At 40.5% G+C, this 17262-nt stretch overlaps 1 protein-coding gene across 3 annotated transcripts in view; it reads right to left on the bottom strand.

Annotated features, from left to right (window-relative positions):
- The window catches only part of Ork1 (open rectifier K[+] channel 1), a 223157-nt gene that overhangs the window by 33313 nt on the left and 172582 nt on the right, over positions 1–17262 (bottom strand). For 2 of the 3 annotated variants that reach the window (XM_067155657.2, XM_067155656.2), the window contains exon 7: positions 8556–9124. In XM_067155657.2, coding sequence (XP_067011758.2) covers positions 8556–9124 — 569 coding nt within the window. Of the gene's footprint in view, positions 1–4615; positions 4752–8555; positions 9125–17262 lie in introns of those variants that run through there. The other variant, XM_067155658.2, reaches the window with a different exon arrangement.

Below are 17262 nucleotides of genomic sequence, written 5' to 3'. Positions count from 1 at the left end.
TCGGCTACTCGATTAGCCAACTTTGAACGATCGAGAGTAGCATTAAGGTCTGAGGATTGGAGTCGGTCTTGGAAGAAGCTCATCCTTTAAAATAGTTTCATCATTGCTACAACTACAAAGAAATATCAGCATAATCACCATCACCGCCCATCAAGGGAAAGTCCTGTACAGAGCATGTCATTCGCATTCTATAAACGTGTTGATAAAGCAAAGAGGTTAGACTGATGCATTACTTTACTGCAAATGCATTCTCTGTGACTTACCTGTGTCGCAGCCACCCGATAGTAATAGCTAGCCATGCATGGGGAATTAGTTGAAGGGAAAATTAGTACGCTACATACTCTTTTGGTTAATAGTTTATTGTCGATATTTGTACTGTAGATGCTTTCTAATACTAGACCTTAACACTAGAATGTCGAGCTGAGTGCTATACATTTGTAAGTGCACCTGACTATCTCAGCATTATTAGTAGGGTTACCTTGTCCTTGAGAACACTGTTGCCATATCACAAACTTTACAGAGAATTTGTATCAAAATATTGTCTGTGATTTTGATTACACGATTTAAGTTCAACAAATAAGACAATAGGGTGACAAACCGACCCGATCTGCCTGGGACACTCAAGTAAAGCCTTATGTCTGGGGTAACACTTCACCGGGACTCCCAAAATGCTTTTTTTTTGCTTGTATAATAGAGCAGTTTATCATCAGATGGAGTAAACTTTTAACTCTTTAAGGTCCAGTGTCTGTCCTTGCGAAAAAGACCGATTGACAATATATCGCCAGGGGGCACACTAACCTAGAGCGTGTTTGACATAAATATGTCTTATGGATGGCTGCCATCTGATATTAGCTGCCGTGACTGAGAGACATATTTATGATCGCTTGATTTTCGCAAAGGGAAAAGGGGTTTCACTAATCTGATATATGAATTATTTTTTTATGTCATGTTAAAAGAGAGAGTTTTATCAACATTTTATGAATGAAGAGTGGTATCGAAAACTTATTTATAATCCATGTTATAAATTTATGAAAGGAGAACTTCAGAATAAATAGCTGGTCTTTCAGGAGCAGTTTTCTTGAATATGTCAATGTTATCACCGTCTCAAATTCTAGTTTATCGTGGCACTGAAGTTGACAAGGAAGGTTATCTTTCCTCTCTCTCTCTCTGTTAGCATTTGTAAATTAGATCCCGGTATGTTCTGTCGACGTTTATATCCGTGATCCGTGTGGCGTGAAAATGGGAGATATTTTTGAAATCTAAGACAGCTAAAATAAACTATCATTTAATTTTCTGTATTAACTTAGTAAAAATATTTAATAATAATGACCTGCATTGATTTCCTGTGCAATAATGATTGGTCATTGTCCCGTATTGGCTTTCCGGTAAGTTGGTCACCCTAGATATAAATCCGAAACTACCGTATCTACATGGTAATGTAATGTCGTATGGCTTTTTTTTTTTTTTAGTGCCGGGATATCCCAGGACAGGTTCGGCTCGCCAACATGGTTATAACACGCATCATTTTCAAAAAATACAGTCTTCAATACTAGGGTGCGTATTACATTTTCGTGGAGACGGTAACAAATTCAAATTATGCGCCGTATATGGTACGAGATAAGGCGAGAAGCCGCCGACGAAAACGGCAGTTGCGGATTCGTGTTTTCTTTTCCGCATTTTTCATTTCTTGTTCTTTTACGACCCCGACGGTATTAGAACACTCGAGGCCGAGGGAGTCCTTCATTTTCACGCCCTTCGTGGCCATAGTCTTTCTTTGACCGATACCTTCATTTTTCGAAGTGTCGGATCCCTTCCTTCTTTCTCACTGATTAGTGTTCTATAGAGGATTGTTGCCCAGTTGTACTTCCCCTTAAAGCAATAATCACCACCAACTTGGATAAATGTTCCATACAAATGTGAAAACTAATTCGGTGGTTTTTGAGATTAATCTCTAGTAACACAGACACACAGTTGCCGGGGGCACTATATTCCTGAATGAAATGACATTGGTGGTTCTTTTTTATGCTAATAAACATCACGAATTTATTTCTTAACGCACTTAGAGACATGCATCTTGCTAACACCTTACCAAATTTAAAGTCCCCAAGTTTTATCGAAATCACTGCTTAGTGGCAAAGTGAGCAATTGTCAGTGTTCTCGCAGACCTACTACACACCTCCTAAGGCCACGTTGTGCAATCAGTTTTGTCTGATCTCTGCCCAAGTTTTAGTTTCGGCCGTAAATTAATCGTTTAAAAATACAGCAATACCTCGATAAACCGAATATCAATGGATGACGAGAAATGTTTACATTAACAGTGGTTTCGAATGATTAGGGTTTCAATATAACGAGGTTAAATAAAGTTATCGTTTTAGAGAAAACCTTTTATTCTTCATGTATGGACCGGGGCTCGAACCCCGCAGAGGTAGTCAGATGTTTACAGGGCGGAAAAAAGTCCATTAGCCACTCCATGTCGTACGATGTCGGCATGTGAAAGATCTCTGGTGACATATTTGGTGTTTACCCGACAAAATTCATTAAAACTCGGTCATAGAGTCCTTTTGTCTGATAACTGGTAGAGTAAATGACATCAAATCAAAATCCCTACACACGATATCTGAGGTCCCAACGTTCAACACTATTATTTTAATAAAATTTCATAAAAATAAAAGAACTACCTCTAAGACTAAATTGAATTTTTAGAACGTACAATTTGAAATGTTTTGACAGGTCCCACGGGTACATACGAACTGTTATCGATTAGATTTATAGAGGTTTGAATCGAAAACATTCGATCTGTGCAGATTTCGTTGCCTTGTGGCTAAATTTCTATTGAACACCCTCCAAAAAATTATATTCATCTATTGTTTTTCTTTGCATTATCTACGATTTTGCACTGTAGCAAAAGAAAACTAATAATAATGTTATTTGCTTTATGTCCCACTAACTACTCTCTTACGGTTTTCGGAGACGCGGAGGTGCCGGTATTTAGTCCCGCAGGAGTTCTTTTGCGTGCCAGTAAATCTACCGACACGAGGCTGACGTATTTGAGCACCTTCAAATACCACCGGACTGAGCCAGGATCGAACCTGCCAAGTTGGGGTCAGAAGGCCAGCGCCTCAACAGTCTCAGCCGCTCAGCCCGGCAAAAAAAAAAAAAAAAGAACAGACTAAAACTTCGAGTTACAGAGCTTTTCGATTTATCGAGGATTTACTGTAAAACTTAAACATTACATCTTTGAACAGAACCTAATACTGTTTCGTCATAGAAGATAGAGTAGGTAATATGTACAGTTATTTAAACGTTTGATTATATATGTACAAGAAATATCATTAGTATATTTTACTTTACAGAGATTCTTTTAAGGAAGCACACTATTTTAACAGGAAACAATGACAGATCTTGAACACAAAATTAGCAGATAATAATGAGAATATTTTTGATAGTTATTGTACGAACTTCATAAAGAGACGAAAATTGTCGTTCAGTATTGAGATTTCAGTTTCCTAAAGAAAACGTTTCAGTTCTATTCCTTATTTTGAATAACATTCAGGAATACGCCGCTTATCATGGGAGGCTGAGTTTATGCCTGTCTATTGTGGACTGCAAATCACGATCGGAGGATTTTGATTAATTTTAAATGCACGTGGATCAATTCACATGCTGTTCGGTGAGTTGTGTATGGTCCTGCGCCAAAAGTGTATTTTAAATTTGGCGCAGCCTCCTGCCCCCCTACAACTTGCAATTTCCGAAAGTAACGTTTTTATACTTTTGTCATGAATCATAAGAGCGACCACGTGGGCCTTAGCTGAGTCCTCTTACTTGTACCTCTAACCCTTGGTCAACTCTTGTTCTTTCATTTTGGCGCCGTCCGTGTCTTTCTTTGGCTGATACCTTCATATTTCGAAGTGAGGGGGCCCTTCCATTATTTTTTTCTCTGATTCATGTTAATACAGGATGGTTGCCCAGTTGTTCTTCCTCTTAAATAATAATCACCATCACCGGCACCAGGAAGCATAATAGCTAGAGCAATCGAACTCAGTACCTTTCTTTGTCTAAAAGCTGCAAGCTAGTAAATGTAACTTGTGCCTAAAATATTAGAATCGCACTGACCACCTCCAAATTTTTGACGGAGGAAATTATTTTTGAGAGCCCAGTTTAACAGACTGCGGGCCCCATGGTGTAGGGGTAGCGTGCCTGCGTCCTACCCGGAGGCCTCGGGTTCGATTCGCGACCAGGTCAGGGATTTTCACCTGAATCTCAGGGCTCGTTGGTGGTCCACTCAGCCTGTGGACTGAGATGGCGACCCCGTTCTAGAAAACGTAGAATAACGACCGAAAGGATCCGTCATGCTCACCACACGACACCTCGTAATCTGCAGGTCTTCGGAATGAGCAGCGATCGCTTGGTAGGCCCTTTCGGTCTGTAGCGTCATGGGGTTTAATTGTTTAAACAGTCCCGACAACCTTGCTATATTGTGTCTACATGGCCAGTGCTCTCTTAGCCCGTGAACAGACAATACTTTCTTCTGAAGGTGCGGAGCAAAGTTCTCTGCGAAACATAAACAATTTCATCGTATTTTCCTGACACACCAAAAGCTTTCGAGAGATGAACATACAAAATGCAGCTCAAAACATGCACGGGGCTGTTTCAGTTAAAATAGTGTGCTTCAGCTAAACTACTGAAGAAGAAGAAGAAGAGAGAAGCGCAAGCAGGGACGTCCACTGGAGCGATGCTGTTAGACATGGATGCTGCCAACAAGACATTAGCGACGTTAAACTTGACTGTGAAGACCACGCGGTCAGGAGGTATCTGGCGGGTGTTCGTCTCTTCGTTGAACTAACTATTGTTATCAGTGAATATTAGAATGTCTATGGATTCAATTAGCGAAGATGAACAGCTCGGTTTGGAAATTGTCAGTAACAAGAATATCACTTTATTCCAGTAGATACAGGACTGGTCGTGGTGGATTTCACTCCTCTAACAAACTTTCCTATTTTTTATGACTATCTGAGACTACAAACATTCAATTGCTTTCTCAGTTTAATTAGAAATACCACACACAAAATGGAAAAAATTACATGAAAATCCCATTCTGCAAAAATGATTAGCAGGTAGTCACTTTAAGGTAACTAAAATTCATATTACTTGTGTTGGGAATCAGTAATTAATTTTTTTTGCTAGGGGCTTTACGTCGCACCGACACAGATAGGTCTTATGGCGACGATGGGATGGGAAAGGCCTAGGAGTTGGAAGGAAGCGGCCGTGGCCTTAAGTAAGGTACAGCCCCAGCATTTGCCTGGTATGAAAATGGGAAACCACGGAAAACCATCTTCAGGGCTGCCGATAGTGGGATTCGAACCTACTATCTCCCGGATGCAAGCTCACAGCCGCGCGCCTCTATGCGCACGGCCAACTCGCCCGGTCAGTAATTAATTAGACTTAAACTTTTAAATATAAAACTTAATTAGTTTTATTACTGTTACTATTTATTCGGTGTTTATTTGTTTTAGTTTAATTATTTTTAATCATTCATTGCTCCTCGCATTCATGTAAGATAGTTTATTATGCGGCAGTTGGTCAGACGTGCACTTCATCTAACAATTAAGAACACTTGTCCAGATACCTCCTCTGACAACAGTTAGTAGCACATAATAATTATTAAATGATGGGTAAAAGAGCAATTCTAGCAGAGAAAACTGAACATATTTCTCCCACCGCTGATCGGCTAACAACAAAAAAGTATTTTCATTACTTTCCTGCTCAGAGCCAATAAAACTGCTGTAAATTCTTACGGAAATAAATAATTGCAGAATTCAGTTACTTTTAAGAAGACCATGCTCTCACAATTTCTAAGACTGAAGTTTCTTATGTTCTTTTGACTTCTTTTACCCATCATTATCATAGACAAACAAGGCATTTAACAAGCGACAGAGAGCTGACGGGACATCACAGAAGAAATTATCAGTACGCTTTAAAAGTTATTATATGGCTGAGAGTGCAGATATGTTATTGCCAAAACATTGATTTACATTATATATTACATAATTATATTTCTGTTAGTTTTAAAAATGACCTATGGTACTTGGATTAAGATTTCATCATTAGAGTGAACAAAAGCTATAGAAGGAAATAAATGAGAATATTTCATTATTTACACTTTTCTAACTTTATCTATTGTTCTTCTTTTCAATCTATTTTCAGAAAACTATGACTGATGGATTCTTAAGTAAAATACAACGCATTCTTATATACTAGTGATTGCGATATCAAGTAGGTAAGATATTGGTATGGAGTATTGAGATAGTTTTCCAGGATGGAATTAAAATACTGGGAGAAAGAAATGTGTAGGTCTATACAGCCGTTAGCGGAGAACAAGCTTTGCGAGGAAATGAACTGCTGCCAATTTGAAAGTCATTACTAGTACATTTGTAAGGCTATTAGGATAATATCCAGTAGGCCGAACAGTGGCAAGAACGAATTTGAGTCAAATGTGTAATCTCACGCCGCGGTTCTGCCCGCAGCCGTTAACGAATATCCCACAGGTAGAAGCACCATGCAGAAAAGCAGAGACATCACAGTACTAGTCTAACAATGGCTGCCCCAGTTCAGATAAGCGATCTGTAACTCAGTTTTTGACGAGTGAAATAATCATGAGTCGGTATGGTGATGCGTGTGACCGCATACTGCCCGCTAAACAGTTGCGGCCATTTTGATTGTAGTCCACATCCACCATATTCCCCAGACCTCCCCCTAGTGATTACCACAATCATCTTTGGGGCACTCAAGGAGGCAAGATGAAAGCGATTCACGAGTTGCTATGCTGACAACCAAAGGACTTTGTTTTTAGAGGAATCCATGCTCTTTATAAGTGCTAGAAGACCCACTGAACGTAACGGAGATACTTCCACTCGCCTTCGTGGTTAATAACCTAGTTGGTGTTGGATTACATTCGACATGAATATGTCGTATAGCTGGGGGTCATCCAAAAATTTGTCTAGCTGCGATAAAATGTGTGACGGAAGAGGCGTCACAGTAGTCGTTACCATAGGCCTTCGCCGCCAAACATGCTGCGGCTGTGGATTTGTATAGTGTGTGTTGAAATTGTAAGTGTACGTCAGTGACGTCACCTTAGTCGTTACCGTAGGCCTTGGTCGCCAAAGTTGCTGCGACTACAAGTTAAGTTCCTTACACGTAGGGTTTGCAGTTCTCCTTGATATACCATTGAGTTTCATTTACTGAAAGACATATTGATGATCATTAGCTTTTCGCAAAGGGAAACGTTTCTTTTTAATTGCATTGATCTGTATTATCGCTACTTGCACTGAGATACTCTTTGTTTGACGGTATTTGTTTACTATAAAATATTGGTATCAATAGTAGGTCTTATTAAATCTGCCATATTTGCTTCCCCGACCAACGTCACATGACTTCAACTGCACACTTCACTAATAGATTGAATCCTGCGAGACTTTAAGGCCTTTACTGCTGTTAGGTTAATGAAAAGTTGTTCTATTTTCGTTGAAAACAGTTGGCAATAACCGTTTTTTGGAATCACCCAGAACTTTCGGGCGTACCATCAGTCCGTAGATAAATAAATGTCTAGAAGGTCATATATGTGATTCTTATGTGATCATGTGAGAGCATCAAGTGCAGACGAAAGTGGGGAAATGACAGGCACAATAAAGAATTCCGTTCAATGAGGACCAGACGCTATATTAAAACATCTTACATGGATATTCTTATTTTTTTGTTTAGGAGAGTGTAAAGGTTATATATCCTGCATGTGAAAATTCCTAAATATGATAAATAGATCAGATATACTGGGTGTTTCAAAAATACTCGATTTCCTATATGTAGTGGGTACAAAAGGGTTGTATAAACATTGGTCCGGAAATTCTTAATGTCTGACGGATGCATGTATGTCAGGATGTACTTCATGCATGACCGTACGCCTGCATATTTTACTATTTGTGTCCATGCACACAATCCTGATCGCTGGATAGGTAGACGTTGACCAACTGTTTGGCGTACACGCTCACCTGTGTAACGGTACTAGAAGTCGTTAATGTATACGACTGTATTGGGTAATGAAAACGCACGGAGTGCAACAATTGTGCAGGCCACAACACCGCGTATTTAAGCGTGTTTGTAACGCAATCGGCCGACGAACCGAAGCCTACAGTATGGCAGACAATTCGACCGCTTGTCCTAAGGTAATCGGCATAGTGCATCATTACAGGAAATTCAAACTAAATTTTAGCCGATAGCATTCCTGCTTACGATCCTCGAGTGTCTGATATCTCACTAATCACGGTATAACTTTATTGTCACCTCTAGACATGAGGTACATCCTGTGTTATGGTGTGTGTAGTAGTGTGATCTAATATCCCAGCGATCCTTGGCAATGATAAGGATGTTTTAAAAGTGTGAATCACGAATATGCTTCAAAGTTTTGAGCGTATACGTCTATGGTAATGGTATCTATGAATAATAAATGGACGTCTATGTATGGAAGGTTCAAAACTTGAAGAGGAAGGTAAGAAATGACTTACCTCTTTCGTCGAGCGCGTATCAACTCATGTATCCTCCGCGACGCCACATCCCCTGACCACGTCCACTCGGCGTTGTACGACGTTTTATCGTCTGGCATCGTGATCCGTACTTCACTAGCAGCGCGCCCTCGTATCGGCTGCTGCCTTGGAACATCACTGCCTCCTAACGTCCAGCCAGAACCTGCCCACTTCTCACTAGCCAATATCTCCTCGTCAGTGAAGCCGTGGATTCCACCGTTGTATTTCCGCTCCGTTTCGTCTTGCTCCTCGATGTACTCTTGGCCCCCTCCTAACGCCGTCACGAAGCGGGTTAGGAATTCGACGGGCTCGATCATGGTGGCCGTGGCGAACGTAGCGTCCTTGTCTATGCGGCATAGGTCGGACTCGGACAGCACTCGAAGTGGCGCGATCCCGCGCTCAGGAATCACCTCTGAGTTGGCACGACGTCGCCACATGCCGGCGTCTCCCTGAGCAAATTGAAGTTCCGACGATATGGACAGCGTCGGCTCGCTGTTGCTCCTTGTGCGTTGGAACTCCTTAGGGTGAGTGTCCTCGTCCCGGTACACCGGCTGAAACGGAACGAACAAAGTTAGCGCCGACTTTCGCTAGCACTAACGTGCAGGCCACTTGTTCCCAGTTATTAGCAGTGTTGTTAGACACAGGATAATGTCCTCACAGCCAATGTATTCTATCAAATACTTATGCCCGGTTGCAGAAAAGCCATTCAAAGTTTGACTAGAGTTTGATTGGCAGTTTGTGTGGGTTTGCTTGGTAATCATCCTATGTGAGTTGCAGAAACAGCAATCAGTGTTTGATCGACGATCAATTCCACATCAAATTTGACCAGCAAATTCATGCTGATCAAGCATTGATTCTACAATCAGTGGTGCAGTCTTTAAACTCCAGGATGCTTTTCTTTCATTGAATACGCCTGATTATACGTTTCAATGATAAATATATTCAAGTTCGTATAGAAAGTGCGATTTGAGTGACATACTATTTTGTTTTCCGTAGTCATTATTCTCAATCTTTAACATGGAACAAGTTAATTTATATCAATTAAATCTTGAAGTAAATACTTGTGTCTGGCATATTAATATCCGTGTAAACCCAGAATTTTTAGAATTAATAAGTCAACGTGACAAAACCTGAACCTATCCGCAGCATGCTTGTTTACACTTTTGTAATTTTGCCCACACAGCAACCGTTTTCTTTAAATTTTCAGTTATATGCAAGTACCCCTCAATTATATTAAGTAAGAAGGCTGGCTCTATCATTCAATGAAAAATTTGGCCCTCTCAATTTCTTTGTGGGGATATCACTCATATTGTCGAAAATGAATTAAATCAAACGAAAGACTAAAAATCCGCTCTTTTTTCACCTTTCTGAAACATGATCAGGATCCGATGTTCACCGATTCACTGCCACTTTGATGTCTTTGCTAGACACCAAAGAGGATAAAATAGACACGGCAGTGGTCACTAATTGCGCTGTTGCCAGATTTATTTCCTACTCGGATCTTCAATCAGTAAATTGGAGACAGTTGATCGGGGTTTAGGTTTTCTGCAACGCACTCTGGAATTAAAGTTAATTGGCAATCAGCTGATCGACTGATTTAATGGACCTTTCTGCAACCGGGGATATTATTTATTCAGGCAGAAGAGAAAGTTTACTGCATGGCTGCGATCGCTCCCCCTGATATCCAGAGCGAAGTGAGAGGACAAAGGCGGAGAACAACAGGAGTCACCCGCCAACAAGAAAGAGCTTCCTCAACGTCTCTCCCACTGTAAACAGCACCCCGAGACCTGAGGCGAAGTATTGGATGGTACGTCGTGGATATCAGCTCAGCTGGGCCACTTGGAGGTCACTTAATCATTTGAGGAGGAGTATTGGAAGATCTAGAGGACAACCTCAAGAGGTGGGGGTATTTAGGAAAAAAGACAAAACGTCATGATAGCGGGGAAATACAAACCACCCCACACATGTTTAACTGTCCAGTGTACACTTCAAAACTTCCTTCAAGCGGCCAGCTGTCGCTGGATATATTGGATGGACTCAGTGTGACCGCGCGAATTATATCTGTAAAGTGTCATGTACTGTAACGTGTATGTTATGTATATTTGGATTGTATTAACGCTCTTTCACGAAACAATAATAATAATAATAATAATAATAATAATAATAATAATAATAATAATAATAATAATAATAATAATAATAATAATAATAATAATTCAAGCAGAAATCGTATCCAAGGGAATGTAATTAATGACTACCGTCTTATAAGTCTAATGAGCCACATGCTAAAGATATGTCTGCGTTTTATACATGTACGGATAAGATCAATATGAGAAATGGATGTGGACCACTAGCAAATGTGCTTTGGTTCCCGAGAGGCATTGCTTAGAGTCATGTTCTCCTTCAAGAATGCCGAGAACAACACTGCTTCATGGAGTAGAGACCTGGACTGTCAGATTAGAGGCCTCTGAAATGTGGTTACATAGGAGAATGTTCAGAATAGCCTGGACAGATTTGGTAACCAATAATGAAGTGTTAAGGAGCGCTAGAGCTTAACGTGAGCTGGAAAACATCATCAAAGCCAGGAAAACAGCTTATTCAGGCCACGTTCCACTACGGGCTTCAACACCTCATATTACAAGGAAAGAGAAGCTGGTAGACCAGGTTTCAAAACATCAAAGACTAGACTTGCATCAACAACACCGAACAACTTTTGAAGTTGCCTAAAGAAAGGGGCGCTTTCTCCAGGGGACCGCCAACATCTGGGGGATCGGATATATCACTTGAAGAAGAAGAAGAAGAAGAAGAAAGACTTCTTCAGTAGACGATTCTTTTGCTCAAAACTTACACATTAGCATATTGCAATCCGACTCGTTGGCTGAATGGTCAGCGTACTGGCCTTCGGTTCAGAGGGTCCCGGATTCGATTCCCGGCTGGGTCGGGGATTTTAACCTTAATTGGTTAATTCCAATGGCTCGGGGGTGGTTATGTGTGGCGTATCCGACGTTAGAAATCATCCTAGGTAGGGCCCTCATCTTCACAGACATGTAGGTCGCCTAATAGGCCGTCTACTAGAAAAAGACCTGCACCAGGCCTCTCCGGAGGCCATACACAATTATCATTAGCATATTGTAATCATACACAAGAAAATGTACATTCTAAATAAAATCATTAAATCAAATATAATTGAAATCAAATACTGTAAACTGAAGGAGTAACATGGCTTGTAGCCTTATGACCAAGAAATCAAAGTTATAGTCCTTCAGTTTACCGCTTTTGATTTAATTTCAGTTTTATTTAATATACTGATTTAGATTGTGCAGTATTTTTTAATATATGATCGAACTATGCTAATTTATAAGTTGCTGATCAAACGATTTATGCACCGAAGAAGCCTCTAAATAAGGCCAAACCTGTCTTCTTAGATAAATAATGTATCGATTGTCTGTAAGAACATTATCCTTTATCTGAGATTACTTAATAAATACGGTTGAACATAACTTCGTTTTTCTATTATAATTGTGTTGAGAAATATACTGAATGCAAATACATATTTTTAATCCAGTATACATCTTAATACAACTTAGTAATTACATATTTCTTGTTAAATTAAGATACTTAAAACATGTTTGTTCGTACATATATGTGTATAGAAGTTTGCTGTTAAGAGCATGTTTATAATTTCTTGCGGTGGATACCGTTTTCGAGTTTTGTGGACTTGGGTAAAACACAAAACATGCAGCAGACCATCTCCTTAATTCCAACACCGCAAGGACGTAGTAACCTTGGCAACACTGAACCATACTCAGTGCAACAGCATCGAGCAATTGCAAATATGGAGCTTATTGGCAGTTCGAAGATGCTGGATGCTGGCATGAAAACTATGGACGCAACTAGTGGAAAACGTAGCAGAACATAGTAAACGTCCTTGCAGTGAATAATGGACTTGAGAAGGTAAAATAAATTAGCGAACTCCTTCAAGATTATGTTGATGGTATTACCCTATTGCCCGACATGTAGTTTTGTTCCCTTATTTCTTGAAAGGGCATTTTCTCCACAAAAGTATATTTTTGCGAACACGAGTGTTAGACAAAACTTCCAGCAAAGTCTTCAATGCAGATCTTAGTGGCAAACTGACGTGAACCGGGCTCCTTAGCGAACTATCTGAAAAGAGTCCGAGCAGCAGTGAAGGAAAGCCTGGGACGAAGTCTGTTTATCTGTGAGATCGTAGTGTCGAAACATGACCTGCATCTGTTGTGCATGCGTTAAAGCGTCCAGACGGACTTTCGCGTGTTGGTTGTTTGAGTGAAGTGGATATACAGTGTTTTTTTCTTCAGGTGAAGCCATTTCCTGCGTCTCCTGTGACGTTCATCAACAAGGATCAATCCCGCGTCTGTCCTATTGTCCAGCCCAGTTTTATTTCTCCCGCCCGGTATAATGAAGCACGTCAAACATTATTTTCTTTGATGCCCGTAAGTATGGGGATGTCGTAGATTCAATGTATATTCAGTGCAGAGCTGCTGCAAAAGTTCCTCGCACACCTAACATCAAACCGGTTACTGAGATGGACGAGAGCTTACGTTCTTCGCATCGAACTCTTCTGGCTGGTTTTCGATGGTCTCAGATCCAATTGTGAGATCAATGACGAAGCCTTCAGAACAGGATATCAGTGAGCCGGTTGCTGTCGATACTGGAGAGAACGTGTCCTCTCATTGATCTGAGGTGCGCCGTGGACAGGCTACCAGGACAACTCTCTGTGGCTATTGCCCTGGGATCAGCACACCAGAGACATTTTAAGTGCCTCACGTCATTCTTTATGATCAGGTATGCAGAATGATAGACACCCAGGACTTGTCAACTTGGTTTTTAGGGAAGTGTAGGGAGTAAGAACGCGAGGGGTAGACCAGGGTAGAGCAGATTAGAACAGATGTAGTAGTTACGTATAAATGAAAAGGTGAGCACAGGTTAGGGTGGCATGGAGGGATGCATAAAACCACACATTTCCCATAATGCACAGAATAAATTTCATTTTAGTGTATATCATATCGTTCTGGACATCCATTTCCTTTAATGCTTCTCTGTCCGACGCGTTGGCTGAACGGTCAGCGTACTGGCCTTCGCTTCAGAGGGTCCCGGGTTCGATTCCCGGCCGGGTCGGGGATTTTAACCTTAATTGGTAAATTCCAATGGCACGGGGGCTGGGTGTATGTGTTGTCTTCATCATCATTTCATCCTCATTACGACGCGCAGGTCGCCTACGGGAATCAAATAGAAAGACCTGCACCTGGCAAGCCAAACCCGTCCTGGGATATCCCGGCACTAAAAGCCATACGACATTTCACATTTCAATGCTTCTCTAACTATAATATCGGCGCCATTTATAAATTTGACTGAAATCTTTTGTGGTGGCGTTGTCTAAAATTTGTATACTAAACTCGGACAGATTGATGTGTTCATGATTACAAACTTTTGATCCACAAAAGTGGTGGAGAAATTAAGATCTTTAGGATCGATTTTAGCTTCCTTAAGCCTTCTAATGACTGGAAAGTAATTTAATTTGAAAAATTTACACCCAAATACTTAATAGATTCTCCCTAAATCAGATCTGGTGTATGTTTTTCACCTGTCACGAATAGTTGTTCATCTCATAAGTGACCATGTTTGATGCATACTCCTTTGCCTTTTCCAGTATTGATGTTAAGTCCAATTTCTCGGATATGATGTATGGCGGCATGAGCAAGTAATAAAGCTGACTCAGAATCTTTTCCAGTAAAAACTACATCATCGGCAAAACTTAGTACTGTTACAGCTTCATGCTTTGGACTCAACACAAAGCCACGTTGGGTAGATATTTGATGTTTCGCTGAGGTCATCCAGAATATGATTAATGGCGAGATTAAACAGGGTTGACAACAGACAAGAACTTTGCATAGCTATCCTGGTTATCAAGAGAGCTTTAGTTTTGCTTCCCTTTCTCTGAATTTGTCTGATATTTCCTGTTTGCAGATTCACGAATAAACTCACAAGTTTGATTGGTAGGCCCTATTGGTAACACATTTAGCATCTCATTTAAATTGGCATGACCAAAGTTGTCTAAGAATTTCTGTATATCTAAGAATATAGTAGTTATATTGGCTTCACGGAGAAGAGCTTCGAGTTTGACAATGTTGACGTGCTTGCCAGCGGAGTTGGTAAATCCTCGTTGAGGGGGGGTTTAAGACAACATGTTTACCAAGACGCCTGTCAAGGACTCGTTCAGTTATTCTTCTTATCACTGAATAGATTGTCTTTGATGATACTGACGAGGATCTGGTCCAGACCGGGCGAGCTTATAGTGTTGTTAAATTGTCGATTTGGTCGCTATCAATTTCACTCTTATCAGAGTGGTATTCGGATCGAATCATGTCATTAGGTTTTCTGAGAATTTCAGGGAAATAATGGAATATTTCATCCGAAGGAATTTCACAACTTTCAGCATTCGAATTTAAAAGAGATCTGATAGTCTTTATATGCTGATAGTAAAAGTGGTACTTGTTAACATGATATTTGTATCTTTCGCGGCATTTTGCTCGGTCCCATTTTGTTGCCCGTTCAGGACTGGTTGTCTATTTGTATTTTCTTGGTTGTCCGTGGCTTTTTTATGTTTCCTATATTGGTAGTATGTCCATGAGCGATGTTTGGGGGCAGGGAGTAGGCCAATCACAGAAGCCAAGTACTTGCGACAAGTGTTAATCTCATTGTTAAATTGATCGTTTCTGTGTTAGTAGGAGGGTCACTTTCATGAGTGATCGTTTCAAAATGATGGGATAGATACTAAACTTTGACGGCGAATCTTAGAATGAGCTCTGCTAACGTGTATGTGGACCACACGGCAACTGGATTAATTACATCCGCAGTGTGGGGACTGATGATTTACATTGCCATATGCCTCCCTGGTAGAATTCGCAATGTTGATAGCCTGTAAACTCGAATGAAGATTTTGAGATGTCTGAGGAATTTCTAAATTAACGCGCAATTGCTCATTATCAAAAAAAAAAATTAATCCTGAAAAATCCAGTCGTGAGTTCTTGCTATGTGTACGTTAATGCTCCTCTTTGTAAACTTTCTGCGATATATCTTACATTCAATAAACGGAGGCACAAAACTTGAAGTGCTTGATACTTCGAACGTGCTTTGATGTGTGCGGCTAATATATATAATCCCTATTCTGTGTGTCATTCACAGTGATGTTGAGGAAACAAAAAGATTTCAACAGCTGAAATTGGTACCAGTTATAGGTTTTTATGTACTGTATTATTTAAATTAAATACAATGAACCTCTCAAGACCACGACTTTTGTACTTTTTAAAAGGAAAAATACGTTTCTATCAGCGAAGTTGTTGTCACATATTCGCCATGATGACGTGGGTACGCAGATATATCTATCAGTATGAGTTCGAACTACGCACTTCCTGACTTCTGCTGCCTTCCACAGACATATTGAGAAAACAGGAACGATTGAAAGATTTTGTTACTAGTTATGGGTTACAAGAACAATGTAATGATTACCATCATACTTGAACTGCTCAGTGAAAAATACCATCTTTCAATGAAGTGAATTCAACTTTTTTCTTTAATTTTAGGGTTTATCTGTATTTTTAAGCACGAGGTAGAGCATCGTTAATGCATCAAGTCTATATGGGTTACACTAGATTGCGTGCCAAAAGCCTGCATTAAATTCGAAACCTCTCCGCAGTGAGGGCATATAACTCAGTATGGTTTGTAAGGAAATACTAGAATGCCTGTTTTGGTTCAATTCGAATGCTGTACAAAACCTAGAAAGTGTAACTCTCGTCTCAAAAAATACCACAACAGGATATAAATGGATCAGAGAAGTAAGAGAGGATCTGAAGGAAATAGGCCTTACAACCAGAAGACACCACAAATAAGATAATATTGAATACAAAACTCAAGAATACAAACCTCCGCTTTATCCAACAACACGCATATTTTCAACCGAGGAAAGGGCACAAAGATCGGAGTGTCCGAAGAAGTACCGGGAGGGCCGCAAAGCCCGAACAACTGCTGCTGCTGATTATTGTTTTAAGAGGAAGTACAACTGGGCAACCATCCTGTATATAACACTAATCAGGGGAAAAAATGGAAGGGATCCGTCACTTCGAAAAATGAAGATATCGGTCAAAGGAAGACAAGGGCCGCGAAGGGCGTGAAAATGAAAGACTCCCTAGCCCTCGAAAACCTAATAGCGTCGGGGTCAGAAAAGAACAAGAGTTGACCAAGGGAGGTCGGATAGGATAGATGAAAGTGAGGAGCCTGGCACAAGTAAGTGGAAGCAATGCCAGGACTCAGCAAAGGGCCCCGTGGACGCCATCCCACGCTCCAAAGTTTAGAGCCTCTGGGGCCCCTTTTACTCCCCTCTTACGACAGGCAGGGGATACCGTGCGTGTTATTCTACCGCCCCCATCCACAGGGGGAAGGCCCGAACAATCTCTTCAAAGAGACCTGAACGACGGACTGACTAAAGTGATCCTATGCGGTCATAAAAGAAGAAGAAAAATAATTAATAGTCCATTTAGAATTTCCAATTACTTTGTAGGTAGTAATTTCGACTGTATTAGTCTCTAACAATGTTGTTATTAATGATAGGTCCGCTTGGTCAACGACAGCGTTCAGAAGTCGGCCAACGAAG

Source organism: Anabrus simplex, chromosome 11 (genome assembly GCF_040414725.1).
Source record: "Anabrus simplex isolate iqAnaSimp1 chromosome 11, ASM4041472v1, whole genome shotgun sequence".
In the NCBI taxonomy this organism is placed as follows: domain Eukaryota; kingdom Metazoa; phylum Arthropoda; class Insecta; order Orthoptera; family Tettigoniidae; genus Anabrus; species Anabrus simplex.
This window is presented reverse-complemented; position numbering and strand designations above follow the sequence as displayed.